The sequence below is a fragment of the Pezoporus flaviventris genome, unplaced genomic scaffold (assembly GCF_033815535.1).
Source record: "Pezoporus flaviventris isolate CSIRO_AGI_PZ_B2104156 unplaced genomic scaffold, CSIRO_AGI_Pfla_v1 ptg000317l, whole genome shotgun sequence".
Taxonomy (NCBI): Eukaryota; Metazoa; Chordata; class Aves; order Psittaciformes; family Psittacidae; genus Pezoporus; species Pezoporus flaviventris.
In genome coordinates, this window is record NW_026892864.1 from 15,935 (window position 1) to 33,647 (window position 17,713).

Here is a 17,713-nt window from a genome sequence, read left to right on the forward strand (position 1 = left end):
CCCCATTGGCTGTCGGCCCCGCCCGCCCGCCCCCGCGCGCGCCTCCATTGGCTCTCGGCAGCGGTTCCTCCTTCCCATTGGCTGAAAGGGAAAGTAGCGCCCGCCTCCCCAAACCCTTGCCGGAAGCCGGAAGAAGGCGCTAGGGCCCGCCCCCTCGCCCGCCCCCCAGCCCGGCGCTGATTGGCAGCGCTGCCCGGCGCTGGCCTCCTATTGGTGGGGAGTGCGGGCGCGTTCTGGAATTTTCCACCTCTCCTATTGGCTGAGCGCAGTGCCAATCAGAAAGAGTGGCAGAGGGAGGAGGGAGGGCGCCACCTGGCGGCGCGGAGGCATCGCCGGTGTTTGCACCGGCGGGGAGGGGCTTGAACGAGCGGGGGGAGGGGTTTGCATGACGGGGGAGGGGCTTGCACGGGGGGGGGACGCAAGACGGGGGAGGGGTTTGAAGGGGCGGGGCTTGCACGACGGGGGCGGGCTTGCACGACGGGGGAAGGGGTTTGCACGACGGGGGAGGGGGCTTGCACGGGGGGGTGCACGACAGGGGAGGGCTTGGAGGGGGCGGGGCTTGAAGGGGCGGGGCTTGAACGACGGGGAGGGGTTTACACGACGGGGCGGTGGCTTGCAAGGGGGGGTTCACGACGGGGAGGGGCTTGAAGGGGGCGGGGCTTGCACGAGGGGGAAGGGGTTTGCACGACGGGGAGGGGCTTGCACGGGGGCGGTGCCACGACGGGGGAGGGGCTTGAAGGGGGGCGGGGCTTGAAGGGGGCGGGGCTTGAACGACGGGGGGTCCCCGAGACGGGGGGGTTGGGGGGGGAGGGGGGCCATGACCTTGACGTGAACCTGGGGCAGCCCCCCCGTGACCCCTCCCCCCTTCACACCTTTGTGCCCCCCCCCCCCGGCCCCCCCAGCCCCCCCCCACCCACTGGGCCCGGGAAGAAGCACTGGCGGGCAAAGGAGCCGCTGGATTTATTGGGGGGGGGGGGGAGGCCTTTTTGGGTCCATTTCCCTGATTTTGGTCCTTTCCCCCCCAGTTCCAACAGCGGGGGGGGGGGGGGAAGGGGTGAAGGCACCTCGCAAGGGGGGGGCGGAGGATTGACACCCCCCCCCCTCAGACCCCTGGATTGACACCCCCCCCCCATAACCCCTCCCCATGGTCTCTTGTCCTAAATGGGGGTCAATGGGGTGGCAGATCCGTGGGCCCCCCCAACCCCCATCCTGCCCCAAATCCACCTTTTCCCCCCCCAGAAGCAGCTGTGCAGGAAAAAAAACACCTTAAAAACCCCAAAATGTCCCAAAAAAACGGGGGGGGGCAACGGGGGACTGACCCCCCCCAACACCTCCAGTGACCCCCCCAAATGTCCTTAGAGTGGGGCGCATCCCCACTGGGGGGGGTCCCCCCATCTGTATGTTGGGATCCATCCCCACACCGGGGGCGGGTGCCCCACGGCACAGGGGGATCCTGACCCCCCCCCCCCCCCCCCATCAGGATCCCCCTGTGCCGTGGGGCACCCGCCCCCCCCGGTACCCCCGAGCGCTGGGGGGGGGCGGCGGCGGAGGGGGGGGGGAGGGAACACGGTCCGGATGCCCCCGTCCTCGGGGGCCCGCAGGGGCCGCAGCGGCACCCGCCCCCCGCCCCCCCCCGCTTTGTGGGCCGGTACCGGCGGCGCCCCCCTCTCGGCGCCCCCCATCCTCCTCTTCCTCCTCCTCCACCACCCCCCCAGCACCCCCAGCACCAGCCCGGCCGCCGCCGCCGCCGCCCCCCCGCAGCGGCCGCGGGTGGCAGCGCGATGGGAGCCGCCCCCGGCTGGCGGCGGGGGGGTCCCGGTGACACCGGGGCGGGGGGGGCGGCGCCGGCGCGGGCCTGGGCGCAGAGCGGGGCCCCGGGGCCGCCCGCGGGGTCCAGCGCCGAGAGGCAGACCCGGTACGGGGCTCGCGGCTGCAGCGCCGTCACCACGTACTCGCCCCGGTCCCCCCGCACCAGCGTCTCCGTTACCGCGCCCAGCCCCGGCCGGAACCAGCTGAGCCGCAGGGACGCGCCGGGGGGAGCCGGCGGCCACCGGATCCTTAAAGCCCCCCCCGGAGCCGCTTGCACCCAGAGCCCCCCCTCCGCTGCCGCCGGTGATGCCGGGGACACGGCGGCGGTGCCGGGGGTAGCCGCGTTGTGCGGGGGGGGGTCGCACGCATCCATCTCCCCCCGCAGCTCCCCCACCGGCAGCCCCCGCAGCCGCGCCGGGGCCTGGCACAGCAGCCCCTTCACCTCCAGCCCCCGCGGGGCTCCGCGCCGCAGCCAGTCCCGCAGCCAGGCCAGGTTGCAGCCGCAGAACCAGGGGTTGTTCCGCAGCCCCAGGTGGCTCAGGCTGCCCAGGTCGTCGAAGAGCCCCCGCGGCAGCGTGGTCAGGTTGTTGTCCGACAGGTCCAAGCGCTCCAGGGCCCTCATCCGAGCCAGGGAGCCGGCGGGGACGTGGTTGATGGCGTGGGCGGCCAGGGACAAGCGGCGCAGGCGGGCGCGGGGCAGGTTGGCCGGGGGGGCGGCCAACGCGTTGCGACCCAAGGAGAGCTCGCTGAGGTTGCCCAAGCGGCTGAAGGTGTCGTCGGCCATGCGCTGGTTCGCCAGGAGGTTCCCGTCCAGGACCAGGCGGCGCAGCGCGGGCAGCCCCTCGAAGGCGCGCAAGGGGATGGTGTGGATGCGGTTGTCGTCGAGGCGCAGCTCCTCGAGGGCCGGCGGCAGCCCCGGGGGGACGCTGCTCAGGTGGTTGCGGGACAGGAAGAGGAGCCGCAAGCGGCGGTTCTCGGCGAACGCGTCCTCCTCGATGCCGGCGGCGGACACGGAGTTGTCGTCCAGGTGCAGGCGCTCGAGGAGCGGGGCGCGGGCGAGCGCCCGACGGCAGAGCCCGCGGACGTTGTTCTCCTGCAGGTGAAGCTCCCGCAGCGCCGGGGGCAGGTGGGCCGGGAAGTGCTCCAAGGCGTTGGCGTAGAGGTAAAGAACCTTGAGGGCCGAGAGCCGAGCGAGGCGAGCGGGGATCCCCGCGTCCCCGATGCGGTTGTTCTGCAGGAAGAGCGTGGTCGCCCCCGCGGGGACCCCCTCCGGGATCGCCGTCAGGCCCCGGTCGTTGCAGTAGACGCGGCCCCCGGCGCAGCGGCAAACGGAGGGGCAGGGGGCGGCGGAGGGGAGGAGGAGGAGGAGGAGGAGGAGGAGGAGGAGGAAGGAGCGGGGGAGAGGGGGGGAAAGGGGACGGGGAGGGAAAGGGGAGGGGGGGCCATGGGGGGAAAGAGGGGGCCTGGGGGGGGGGGGGGGGTTCGGTGTCACACGAGGAAACGGGGACCCCCTCAAAGCCCATACGTAGGGCAGGGACCCCCAACTGAAGCCCATAGATAGGGACACCCACACTGAAGCCCATACATAGGACAGGGACCCCCCCACTGAACCCCATAGATAGGGACACCCACACTGAACCCCATACATAGGACAGGGACCCCTTACTGAACCCCATAGATAGGGACACCCACACTGAACCCCATACATAGGACAGGGACCCCCCCACTGAACCCCATAGATAGGGACACCCACACTGAAGCCCATACATAGGACAGGGACCCCCACACTGAAGCCCATACATAGGACAGGGACCCCCCCACTGAACCCCATATATAGGGACACCCACACTGAGCCCCATACATAGGACAGGGACCCCCCACTGAACCCCATAGATAGGGACACCCACACTGAACCCCATACATAGGACAGGCCCCCCCCCACTGAACCCCATAGATAGGGACACCCACACTGAACCCCATACATAGGACAGGGACCCCTTACTTGAGCCCCATAGATAAGGCAGGGACACCACCCCCCCCCCAAATCCCATAGATAGAGCAGGGATCCCCCCTAAATCCCATACATAGGGCAGGGACCCCCCCATGGAACCCCATAGACAGGGACACGCACACTGAAGCCCATACATAGGACAGGGACACCCACACTGAACCCCATACATAGGACAGGGACCCCTTACTTGAGCCCCATAGATAAGGCAGGGACCCCCCTCCAAATCCCATATGTAGGGCATGGACCCCCCCCAGTGAACCCCATAGATAGGGACACCCCGCATTGAACCCCATACATAGGACAGGGACCCCGTACTGAGCCCCATAGATAGGGTAGGGATCCCCCCTAAATCCCATATATAGGGCAGGGACCCCCCCTCTGAACCCCATAGATAGGGACACCCCACACTGAACCCCATACATAGGGCAGGGACCCCTTACTGAGCCCCATAGATAGGGACACCCCACACTGAAGCCCATACATAGGGCAGGGACGCCTTACTGAGCCCCATAGTTAAGGCAGGGACACCCCCCTCCCCCATATCCCATACATAGGACAGGGACCACCCCCAAATCCCATACATAGGGCAGGGACCCCTTACTGAATGCCATATATAGGGCAGGAACCCCCTCCCCCAGATCCCATACATATGACAGGGGCACTGCCCCCAAACCACATAGACAGGGACACCACACACTAAACCTATGCATAGGACATTGCCCCCCCCACTGAACCCCATAGATAAGGCAGGGACCCCCCCCCAAAACCCCATACCTAGGACAGAAACCCCCCTCCTGAGCCCCATAGATAGGGACACCCCACACTGAACTCCATATGTAGGACAGGGACCCCTTACTGAACTCCATATGTAGGGCAGGAACCCCCCCCAACCCCTTAGGTAGGGACATCCCATACTGAACCCCATAGATGGGGCAGGGATCCCCCCCAGTCCCCTATAAGGGACCTGTATGCATCCCCCCAAAACCCCACATATAGAGGAGGGACCCCCCTATTGTGCCCCATATGTAGCTCAGGACCCCTCTATAAGGGACCTACGTGCTGCCCCTCCATTGACCCCCATATATAGGGCAGGGACACCACACTGACCCCCATAGATAGCACAGGGACACCCACATAGGGGACCTGTGTGCTGCCCCCCCAACCCTGTATCTAGGGCGAGACCCCCATGTATATGGCAGCCCCCCCTCCAATAAACCCCATAGGGCAGGACCTCCCCAAGCCCCCCTATAGGAGATCAATGTTCTGCTCCCCCCCCCGCTATCCCCCATATATAGGGCAGGACCCCTCCCCATAGGCAGCGGAGGGGGGGGCCCTACCTGTGCGCAATGGGTCCGGGTCCTCGTACGAGGCCGCTGCTACCGGCTCCGGTGCTCCATGGCCCCCCCGCCTTGGGGGGGCCCGCTTTGGGGGGGGGGGGGGGATGGTGAAAAGGGGTCATGAGCTTGGGGGGGGGGGGGCAGTCCCCGTGTGTGTTGGGGCCCCCCCTGGGTGCTCATTACCCACCCGCGTTAATGAAGCAGCCCAATTAACACCAGCTCATTAGGGGGAGGGCCCTCCCCACCATGGCCCCCCCCGGGACCCCCGTGCCCCCAGGGTCACCATTGCATCAGCCAAGGGCCTGGTGCTGTTCCCAGCCCCCCAACTGGAACACCCATGCCTGGGGGGGGGGGGGTGGGGGGGTGCTGGGGGGGTCATTGGGGTTGGGGGGGGGGGGAACAGCACCCCTGGGACCCCCGGAGCGCCCCCCATTGGCTGTGCCCCTCCCCCTGGCTGAGCATCCCTGGGGATGGGGGGGGGGTTGAGTGGGTTTGGGGGTTCGGGGGAGGGGTTAAAGGGGCTCGGGGGGGGGGGTGGGCAGGGGGGTTCAGCGTCCCGCGCGCCTCGGCCCATCCCCCCCCCCCCCCCCCCCCCGGCCTCCTGGGCCCCTCCCCCCATTGAAGCATCCCCAGCGTTGGAGGGGGAGGGGAGGAAGCAGCGGTTCTGGGGGGGCTCCGGGGGGCCTAGGGGGGGTTGGGGGGGTCCCGGGGGGGGGGGGGGGATGGGGGGGGGGATTCTCTCCGGTGGTGCCGGAGGCAGGGGGATGGGCTCCGCTGCTGCCGCTCCGGCCCCTCCCCCCGCGCTGGAGCATCAATGGGTACCACGGGGGGGGGGGGGGGGGGGGGGATGGGGATGCAGGGGGGGTCCCGGAGGGGGGGGAGGGGGTCCCGGCCGTGGGGGGGTGGGGGGGAGGGCGCTCACCGGGGTCGGTGCCGGTCGCTGCGATGGGGCCGGTGCTGGCGGCGGCGGCTGCGGGCGTGGGAAGGCGGCGGAGGGGGGGGGGGGGGGGGGGATGCGCCGCCTCCCGGTGCGCGGGGACACGGCGGATGGGGGGAGGGGGGGGGCTTGCACGAGGGCTGGCGGGGGGGGGGGAGGAACCGCCCCACTTGTGCCCCCCAATGGGGCTTGCACAGGGGCCCTGGTACGAGGGGTCTGGTTCTGCCCCCCCCCCCCCCCGTGTTTGATCCCAAGGGGGGGCACACGGGGGGAAGCGGGGGGGGGGGGGGGGGGCAGGATGTGTCACACGCACTAAGACCCCCCCCCCCAGACCCCAAACTGCCCCTTTCTGGACACTCAATGGACCCCCCCGCATGGACCCCCCCCAAATGTGCCCTCTAAAGGGGACCAATGACCCCCCCGAATGCATGGAACCCCCATATGTGCCCCCCACGCATGGACCCCCCAAATATGCCCCCTAAAGGGGTCCAATGTTCCCCCCCCACTGCATGGACCCCCAAATGTGCCCCCTAAAGGGGTCCAATGAGCACTCCCTCAACTGCACGGACCCCCCAGATGTGCCCCCCCCGGCATAGATCCCCCAATGTGCCCCCTAAAGAAGTCCAATAAGCCACCCCCCACTGCATGGACCCCCTAAATGTGCCCCCCCCTCGCATGGACCCCCCAAATGTACCCCCTAAAAGGGTCCAGTAAGCCCCCCGTCACTGCATGGATCCCCCAAATGTGCCTCCAACTGAATGGACCCCCAAAATGTGCCCCTTAAAGGAGCCCAATGGGCCCCCCCCCCCACTGCATGGACCCCCCAAATATACCCCCTAAAGGGGTCTAATGAGCCCCCCCCACTGCATGGACCCCCAAATGTGCCCCCTAAAGGGGTCCAATGAGCCCCCTCACTGCAGGGACCCCCAATGTGCCCCCTCAATGGGTCCAATGAGCCCCCCCCCACTGCATGGACCCCCAAATATACTCCCTAAAGAGGTCCAATGTCCCCCCCCCACTGCATGGACCCCCCAGATGTGCCCCCTAAAGGGGTCCAATGTCCCCCCCCCACTGCATGGACCCCCCAAATGTGCCCCCTAAAGGGGTCCAATGTCCCCCCCCACTGCATGGACCCCCAAATATACTCCCTAAAGGGGTCCAATGTCCCCCCTCCACTGCATGGACCCCCCAGATGTGCCCCCTAAAGGGGTCCAATGTCCCCCCCCACTGCATGGACCCCCCAAATGTGCCCCCTAAAGGGGTCCAATGTCCTCCCCCACTGCATGGACCCCCCAAATGTGCCCCCTAAGGGGGTCTAATGAGCCCCTCCCTCACTGCAGGGACCCCCAAATGTGCCCCCTCAATGGGTCCAATGAGCCCCCCCACTGCATAGATCCCCCAATGTGCCCCCTCCCACCCCATGCCCCCCCCAGCTACCTCCCAGCCCCCTTGCCTGGACACCCAATGCAACCCCCGAGTGGTCCCACCCCCCCCCCAAATCAACATCCAGAGCGAGTGGGGCCACGTCTTTATTGGAGGGAGGAGGGGGGAGCCAGGGGAGGGAGGGGAGGGGGGGGTGCACTTGTGGACCCCCCCCCCCCCCAGTGCTCGTGCGAGGCTGGCTCGAGCCGGGCGCTCACTTGTAGAGGATGTCGTAGTGGCCGGGGCGGTAGAGGAGGCAGACGCGGGGCTGGGAGCCCTCGGGGAAGACGTGGGGGTTCGTGGCCCCCCCTTCCCCCCGGTCCATGTATTCCACCAGGATGGAGACGTGCAGGGCCCGCGCCAGGGCGATGATGTGGATGTGGTCGCTCTCCTTGCACATGGGTTCCACCTCCTGTGGGGTGGGGGGGGGAGAGAGAGAGGGGAAGGGGGTGGGTGAGGGGCACTGGTGTGGGTTGGGGGAGTGGTGAGGCTCATGGGAGGTGCATTCAAGACCCACTGAAGGCTCATTCAAGACCCACTGAAGGCTCATTCAAGACCCACTGAAGGCTCATTCAAGACCCATTGAAGGCTCATTCAAGACCCACTGAAGGCTCATTCAAGACCCACTGAAGGCTCATTCAAGACTCATTCAAGACCCGTTCAAGACCGATTCAACACCAATTCAAACCCATTCAAGACTCATTCAAGACCCATTCAAGACCCATTGAAGGCCCATTGAAGGCTCATTCAAGACCATTCAATATCCATTCAAGACCCAAATCAAGATCTATTCAAGACCCATCCAAGGCCCATTCAAGATCCATTCAAGACCCATCCAAGGCCCATTCAAGGCCCATTGAAAACCCATTCAAGACTCAATCAAGACCCATTGAAGGCCCATTCAAGACCCATTCAAAGCCCACTCAAGACCCATTCAAGACCCATTCAGGGCCCATTCAAGACCCATACAAGACCCATTGAAGGCCAATTCAGGACTCCTTCAAGACCCATTCAAGGCCCATTCAATGCCAATTCAAGATCCATTCAAGACCCATTGAAGGCCCATTCAGGACTCATTCAAGACCCATTCAAGGCCCATTCAAGACCCATTCAAGGCCAATTCAGGACTCCTTCAAGACCCATTCAAGGCCCATTCAATGCCAATTCAAGATCCATTCAAGGCTCATTGAAGGCCCATTCAAGGCCCATTTAAGATCCATTCAAGGCCCATTCAAGATCCATTCAAGACCTATTCAAGGCCCATTTAAGATCCATTCAAGGCCCATTCAAGATCCATTCAAGACCTATTCAAGGCCCATTTAAGATCCATTCAAGACCCATTCAAGGCCCATTCACGGCTCATTCAAGGTCCATTCAATGCCAATTCAAGACCCATAAAAAACCCATTCAAGACCCATTCAGGACTCATTCAAGGTCCATTCAAGACCCATTCAAGACCCATTCAAGGCCCATTCAAGGCCCATTCAGGGCCCATTCAAGACCCATTCAAGACCCATTCAAGGCCCATTCAAGGCCCATTCAAGACCCATTCAAGGCCCATTCAAGGCCCATTCAAGGCCCATTCAAGGCCCATTCAAGACCCATTCAAGGCACATTCAAGGCCCATTCAAGACCCATTCAAGGCCCATTCAAGGCCCATTCAGGGCCCATTCAAGGCCCATTCAAGACCCATTCAAGGCCCTGGCCCTCACCTGCTGGCAGAACTCCTTGATGCTGCGCCCGCCCTCGAGGAACTGCTCGAAGAAGCGGCGGTGGCGCTGGAGGCAGCCGGAGGTGAGGAGCCGCAGGTAAACCACGAGGTAATCCGAGGTGCTGGGCCTCGTTGAAGGCCGCCAGCAGCTCCGGCAGCGGCACCCGGCGCTCCACGCGCTCGATCAGCTCCATGAACTGCGACACGTGGGGACACACACGGGTTAGCGGGGATAACACATGGGCACACAGGTGTGAACATGGGTAACACATGGTACACACACGTGTTAGCATGGGTAACAGATGGTACACACATGTTAACATGGGTAACACATGGGTACACACATGTGAACATGGGTAACACATGGTACACACACGTGTTAACATGGGTAACACATGGGTACACACATGTTAACATGGGTAACACATGGGCACACACATGTGAACATGGGTAACACATGGTACACACACGTGTTAGCATGGGTAACAGATGGTACACACATGTTAACATGGGTAACACATGGGCACACACGTGTGAACATGGGTAACAAATGGTACACACACGGGTTAACATGGGTAACACACGGGTACACACACATTAACATGGGTAACACACGGGTACACACACGTGTTAGCATGGGTAACACATGGTACACACACGGGTTAACATGGGTAACACATGGGCACACACATGTGAACATGGTTAACACACGGGTACACACACGTGTGAACATGGGTAACACACGGGTACACACGTGTTAACATGGGTAACACACGGGTACACACATTAACATGGGTAACACACAGGTACATGTGTGAACAGGGGTCACACATGGTAAACACACGTGTTAACATGGGTAACACACAGGTACACACACGTGTTAGCATGGGTAACACACAGGTACACACAGGTGCGAACATGGGTAACACATGGGTACACACACGTGCGAACATGGGTAAGACACGGGTACACATGTGTGAACATGGGTAACACACGGGTATACACGTGTGAACATGGGTAACACGGGTACACACACGGGTTAACATGGGCAACACAGGTACACACATGTTAGCATGGGTAACACGCAGGTACACACGTGAACATGGGTAACACATGGGTACACCCGTGTGAACAGGGGTAACACACGGGTACACATATGTGAACATGGGTAACACATGGGTACACACACGTTAACATGGGTAACACATGGGTACACACACGTGTGAACATTAGTAACACGGGTACACACACGTGTGAACATGGGTAACACATGGGCACACACGTGCGAACATGGGTAACACATGGTACACACGGGTTAACATGGGTAACACACAGGTACACACACATTAACATGGGTAACACACGGGTACACACACGTGTTAACATGGGTAACACATGGCACACACACGGGTTAAAATGGGTAACACATGAGTACACACACGTTAACATGGGTAACACACGGGTACACACACGTGTGAACAAGGGTAACACACGGGTACACACGTGTGAACATGGGTAACACACGGGTACACACACGTGTGAACATGGGCAACACACGGGTACACACACGTGTTAGCATGGGCAACACACGGGTACACACACGTGTTAGCATGGGCAACACACGGGTACACACGTGTGAACATGGGTAACACATGGGTACACACACGTGTGAACATGGGTAACACATGGGTACACACACGTGTGAACATGGGTAACACACGGGTACACACACGTGTGAACATGGGCAACACATGGGTACACACACGTGTTAGCATGTGCAACACGGGTACACACGTGTTAACATGGGCAACACGCAGGTACACACGTGAACATGGGTAACACATGGGTACACACATGTGTGAACATGGGTAACACACGGGTACACACACGTGTGAACATGGGTAACACACGGGTACACACGTGTGAGCTTGGGTAACACACGGGTACACACATGTTAACACGGGTAACACACGGGTACGCACACATTAACATGGGTAACACACGGGTACACACACGTGAACATGGGTAGCACATGGGTATACACGCGTGTTATCATGGGCAACACACGGGTAACGGGCTCATACACTTTATCATGGGGAACACACGGGTAATGGGGGCACACACGTGTTATCACAGGCAACACACAGGTAAAGGGGCACACACATCTTATCATGGGCAACACACAGGTAATAGGGGCACATGCATGTTAACATGCACAACACACAGGTAATGAGGCACACAGGTCTTATCATGGCCTCACACAGGTAATGGGGGCACACGCATGTTACCATAGGCAACACGGGTAACGGGGGCACACACGTGTTATCATAGGCAACACAGGTAATAGGGGCACACACATGTTATCATGGGCAACACACAGGTAACGGGGGCACACACACGTTATCACAGGCAACACACGGGTAATGAGGTCACATGTGTAACAGGTGCACACATGTTAACATAGGCAACACACAGGTAATGGGCACACACACGTGTTAACATGGGCAACACACGGGTAACAGGGGCACACACATGTGTTAGCATGGGCAACACACAGGAAATGGGCACACACGTGTTAACATGGGTAACACACGGGTAACAGGGGCACACACGTGTTAGCATGGGCAACACACAGGTAATGGGCACACACACGTTACGAAGGGCAACACACAGGTAACGAGGGCACAAACACGTGTTAACAAGGCAACACATGGGTAACGGGCACACACGTGTTAACAAGGGCAACACATGGGTAACGGGGGCACACATGTTAACAAGGCAACACATGGGTAACAGGGACACACACGTGTTATCATGGGCAACACATGGGTAACGGGGGCATACATGCATTAACATGAGCAACACACAGGTAACAGGCACACACACATGTTAACATGGGCAACAGATGGGTAATGGGGGTACACACACATGTTAACATGGGCAACACATGGGTAATGGGGTACACACACGTGTTATCATGGGCAACACATGGGTAACGGGGGCACACGTGTTATCATCGGCAACACACGGGTAACAGGGGCACACATGGGTAACGGGCACACGTGTTAACATAGGCAACACAGATAATGAGGGCACACACGTGTTAACACGGGCAACACACGGGATCGGGGGCACACATGCATTAACATGGGCAACACACGGGTATCGGGGCACACATGCGTTAACATGGGCAACACATGGGTAACGGGCACACACGTGTTAACGTCAGCAACATATGGGGAACGTGGTGCATACATGTGTGCTAACATGGGCAACACATGGGCCATTGGCGCACACAGGTGTCACTGTCACACAGATGTGTAATGTGTCACACATACATGTTAACATGGGCACACACGGGTCATTGCTACACGTGTGTTAACATGGACAGCACACACGTCACTGTCATACACACTGTGAAACACGTGTCACCGTTACACACGTGTCATTATCACACACATATCACTGTCACGCACACACGCATCGCTGTCACGCATACGCATCAGTCACACGTGTCACTGTCACAGACATGTCACTGACACACACCACTGTCACGCACACGTCTCTGTCACATGTGTCACCGTCACACACATACGTGTGTCACCAACAGACCGTCACACTCACACACGTCACTGTCACAGAAGTGTCACTGTCAAACACACAGTCACACACACATCACAATCACACACACGTCACTGTCACACACACGTCACTGTCACGCACATGTTCCCATCACACACATGCCAGTCACAGACACACGTCACTGTCACACACACACGTGTCACTGTCACACACACGTGTCACTGTCACACACACATGTCACTGTCACACACAAGTCACTGTCACACACGTTCCCATCACACACACGTCACTGTCACACACATGTTCCCATCACACACACGTCACTGTCACACACATGTTCCCATCACACACGCACGTCACTGTCACAAACACGTCACCGTCACACACACGTGTCACTGTCACACACACACATCACTGTCACACATGTGGTCACTGTCACACACACGTGTCAGTCACACACACACACGTCACTGTCACACACACGTGTCACTGTCACACACACGTTCCCATCACACACACGTCACTGTCACACACATATTCCCCGTCACACCCACATCACTGTCACACACACAAGTGTCAGTGCCACACACATGGTCAGTGTCACTGTCACACACATGTTCCCATCACACACACATGGTCACTGTCACACACGTGGTCACTGTCACACGTCACTGTCACACACGTGGTCACTGTCACACACAAGAGTGTCACTGTCATATACGTGGTCAGTGTCACTGTCACACACACATGTCACTGTCACACACATGGTCAGTGTCACTGTCACACACTTGGTCACTATCACACACACATCACTGTCACACACACGTGCCACTGTCACACATATGTGTCACTGTCATACACACACGTCACTGTCACACACACACATCACTGTCACACACGTGGCCACTGTCACACACAGTGTCACTATCACACACAAGTGTCACTGTCACACACAAGTGTCACTGTCACACACACACGTCACTGTCACTGTCACACACACATCACTGTCACACACACACGTGTCACTGTCACTGTCACACACACATGTCACTGTCACACACACAAGTGTCACTGTCACTGTCACACACACACGTGTCACTGTCATTGTCACACACACACATGGTCAGTGTCACTGTCACACACACATGTCACTGTCACACACACAAGTGTCACTGTCACTGTCACACACACATGTCATTGTCACACACACACATGTCACTGTCACTGTCACACACACGTGTCACTGCCACTGTCACACACACACATGGTCAGTGTCACTGTCACACACACGTCACTGTCACACACACAAGTGTCACTGTCACTGTCACACACACGTGTCACTGTCACTGTCACACACACGTGTCACTGTCAGTCACACACACACGTGTCACTGTCACACACACGTGTCACTGTCACACACACACGTGTCACTGTCACTGTCACACACACACATGGTCAGTGTCACTGTCACACACACATGTCACTGTCACACACACAAGTGTCACTGTCACACACACACGTGTCACTGTCACACACACACGTGTCACTGTCACTGTCACACACACAAGTGTCACTGTCACACACACACGTGTCACTGTCACACACACACGTGTCACTGTCACTGTCACACACATGTCACTGTCACACACACACGTGTCACTGTCACTGTCACACACACGTGTCACTGTCACACACACACGTGTCACTGTCACTGTCACACACACATGGTGTCACTGTCACACACACATGTGTCACTGTCACACACACGTGTCACTGTCACTGTCACACACACACGTGTCACTGTCACACACATGTCACTGTCACACACACGTGTCACTGTCACACACACACGTGTCACTGTCACACACACACGTGTCACTGTCACACACACACGTGTCACTGTCACACACACACGTGTCACTGTCACTGTCACACACACATGGTGTCACTGTCACACACACGTGTCACTGTCACACACACACGTGTCACTGTCACACACACACCTGTCACTGTCACTGTCACACACACGTGTCACTGTCACACACACGTGTCACTGTCACACACACATGGTGTCACTGTCACACACACACGTGTCACTGTCACACACACGTGTCACTGTCACACACACATGGTGTCACTGTCACACACACACGTGTCACTGTCACACACACACGTGTCACTGTCACACACACACGTGTCACTGACACACACGTGTCACTGTCACACACACGTGTGTGTCCCCTGTCCCACCGTGTTGTGGAAGTCCTCGATGGTGAACTCGGTGAAGCCCTGAGCCACCAGCTCCTCCTTGCTGCGCGCTGACACCTCCTTGAACCTGGGGGGGCAACGGGGGGGTCATGGGGGGGCACCAGGACCCAGAGACAGGGGGGTGGGGGGGACCCACAGGCATGAAAGGGGGGTGACAAAAGGCACCCAGAGGACTTGGGAAGGGGACCTCAGGATACCCAATGATGGCAGTGGGGGGGGGTCACCCAATGTATGGGGAGGACCAAGGTACAGGGGGGGCACCACAGGCACACAGAGACTTGGGAAGGGAACACCCAGGAGCCCATGGGGTACCCCAAGAATGGGGGGGCACCCCCAAGTATAGGACCCTGGCTCTGGGAGGACCAAAAACACCCAAAGGATTTGGGAAGGGGCACCCAGGGGGTTGGGGGGGGGTGTCTTTGCATGGGGGTCCCTGCTATGGGGGTTCCCTGCTATGGAGGGGTCCCTGTTATTGCGGGGTCCCTGCTATGGGGGGGTCCCTGCTATTGCAGGTCCCTGCTATGGGGGGGTCCCTGTTATTGCAGGTCCCTGCTATGGGGGGATCCCTGCTATGGGAGTCCCTGCTATGGGGGTGGTCCCTGCTATGGGGGGATCACTGCTAGGGGGATATCCCTGCTATGGGGGGGGTCCCTGCTATGCGGGGGTCACTGCTAGGGGAGAGTCCCTGCTGGGGGGGGTCCCAGCTATGGGAGGTCCCTGCTTTGGGGTGGTCCCTGCTATGGGGGGGTCCCTGCTATGGGGGATTCCTGCTATGGGGGGTCCCAGCTATGGGGGGCTCCCTGCTATGGGAAATTCCTGTTATGTGTTGGTCCCTGCTATGGGGGGTCCCTGCTATGGGGGGGGTCCCTGCTTTGGGGGGGGTCCCTGCTTTGGGGGGCATCCCTGCTTTGGGGGGGTCCCTGCTATGGGGGGGGTCCCTGCTATGGGGGCGGTCCCTGCTATGGGGGGGGTCACTGCTATGGGGGGGGTCCCTGCTATGGGGGGTCCCTGCTATGGGGGGGTCCCTGCTATGGGGGGGTCCCTGCTTTGGGGGGGGGTCCCGCACCGCTGCAGCTCCTGCCCGTCCTCCAGCAGCGCCTCCAGGTGAGCGAAGCCAAAGGCCCGATAGAAGCAATTCCCGTCCGGCCGCGTCTTCCGGATGTAGGAATACTTCTGGAGCAGGTCCTGGAATGGGGGGGGGGGGGAGGAGGGGGTGAAGAGGAGAGGGGCAGCAGGAGCCCCCCCCCCAGCCCCATAGCGGAGCCCTTTGGTGCCCGTCAGCCCCACGGCGGGGCCCCACCTTGATCTTCTGCTGGTAGATGTGGTCGTCCTCGGCGTACTCCTTGTAGAGCACGGCCAGCTCCAGGCGCTCCGACACCAGCGGGTTCTGCACCGCGATCTGCACCGGGAACGGGGGGGGGGAGCCCCAAAGTGGGGTTTGGGGTCCCCTCAAGCACTTGGGGGGGGGGGGGGCAAAGGGGGGGGGTGTTTGGGGGTCTCACCTCCTGCTGGATCCGGTCCTGCTGGGCCATGATGGCCTCATCGTAGGCCAGGCAGTTCACACCTATGGGGGGGGGGGGGGGTTCAAGAGGGGACCCCCATGGCCTTGGGGCCTTTGCCCCACCCTCCCCTGTGGGAACCCCCAAATTGGGTCTGGGGAAGGGGAGGGGTTGGGGGGCTAAAGGGACCCTATGGGGCATGGGGGGGGCATGAAAGGGGGGGCACTGGGGTCCTGGGATGGCCTATGTGGGTACAGGAGGAGATTGGGGCACTATGGGGGTGCTATGGGGAGCAATGGGGGCCTTATGTGGGGGCTATGGGGGGCTACAGAGGTGCTATGGGGGGCTATGGGGCGCTACAGAGGTGCTATGGGGGCCTTAAGTGGGGGCTATGGGGCGCTATAGAGGTGCTATGGGGGGCTATGGGGGCCTTAAGTGGGGACTATGGGGCGCTACAGAGGTGCTATGGGGGGGCTATGGGGGCCTTATGTGGGGGCTATGGGGCGCTACAGAGGTGCTATAGGGGCCTTATGTGGGGGCTATGGGGCGCTACAGAGGTGCTACGGGGGGCTATGGGGGCCTTATGTGGGGGCTATGGGCGCTACAGAGGTGCTAGGGGGGGCTATGGGGCGCTATAGAGGGTTATGGGCGACTGTGGGGCTGTGTCGGGGCGCTATAGGGTGCCACAGGAGAGCTATGGGGCGTTATGGGGCGCTATGGGGCCGGGTCCCGCCGGTACCGTCCGCGTCGCCGCCGAGCGGCTCCGGCTGCTGCTGAGGCTCCTCCGCCGCCATCATCCGCCGCAGCCCCGCCCCGCGCAGCGCTTCCGGGTCACCGGCGGCCGCCAGCACCGCTTCCGGAGCAACAGCCGCCCCGCCGGAAGCTCTCGGGGCCGCTCAGCCACTAACCCCGCCCACAGGCGCCGGGAGAGCCAATCAGCAGCCAGACTGGGCGGGAGGACACGCCCCCTAGAGACAGTCCCCGCCCCTAGCTGCCGCACGGCAGCGAGTCGGCCACGCCCCTAACAACCAGCCACGCCCCTAGAGACGCGGGGCGTGTCCGGCGGAGCCGCGTTAGGGGCGGGGCTATGCTAATGAGACATCACCTGCCTCGTGGGGGCTGCCGGGAGCTCCGCAG

The 17,713-nt window shown here is 60.9% G+C and overlaps 3 protein-coding genes across 3 annotated transcripts in view; all 3 read right to left on the reverse strand.

Annotated features, from left to right (window-relative positions):
- Positions 1–17,713, reverse strand: part of MARK2 (microtubule affinity regulating kinase 2) — a 90,358-nt gene that overhangs the window by 15,805 nt on the left and 56,840 nt on the right. The gene's annotated exons all lie outside the window — the stretch shown is intronic.
- FLRT1 (fibronectin leucine rich transmembrane protein 1) lies at positions 140–3,187 on the reverse strand (the record flags this gene model as incomplete). Its single annotated transcript, XM_061443179.1, has 2 exons — positions 140–358; positions 1,760–3,187. Coding segments are annotated over 2 exons (1,647 nt in total), but the record flags the coding sequence as incomplete, so codon positions are not given.
- On the reverse strand, positions 7,701–17,464 carry OTUB1 (OTU deubiquitinase, ubiquitin aldehyde binding 1). The gene is given in 8 exon segments (XM_061443191.1): positions 7,701–7,928; positions 9,229–9,354; positions 9,356–9,424; positions 15,060–15,144; positions 16,144–16,262; positions 16,378–16,476; positions 16,580–16,641; positions 17,316–17,464. Coding segments are annotated over 8 exon segments (816 nt in total). The 5' UTR covers positions 17,374–17,464; the 3' UTR covers positions 7,701–7,730.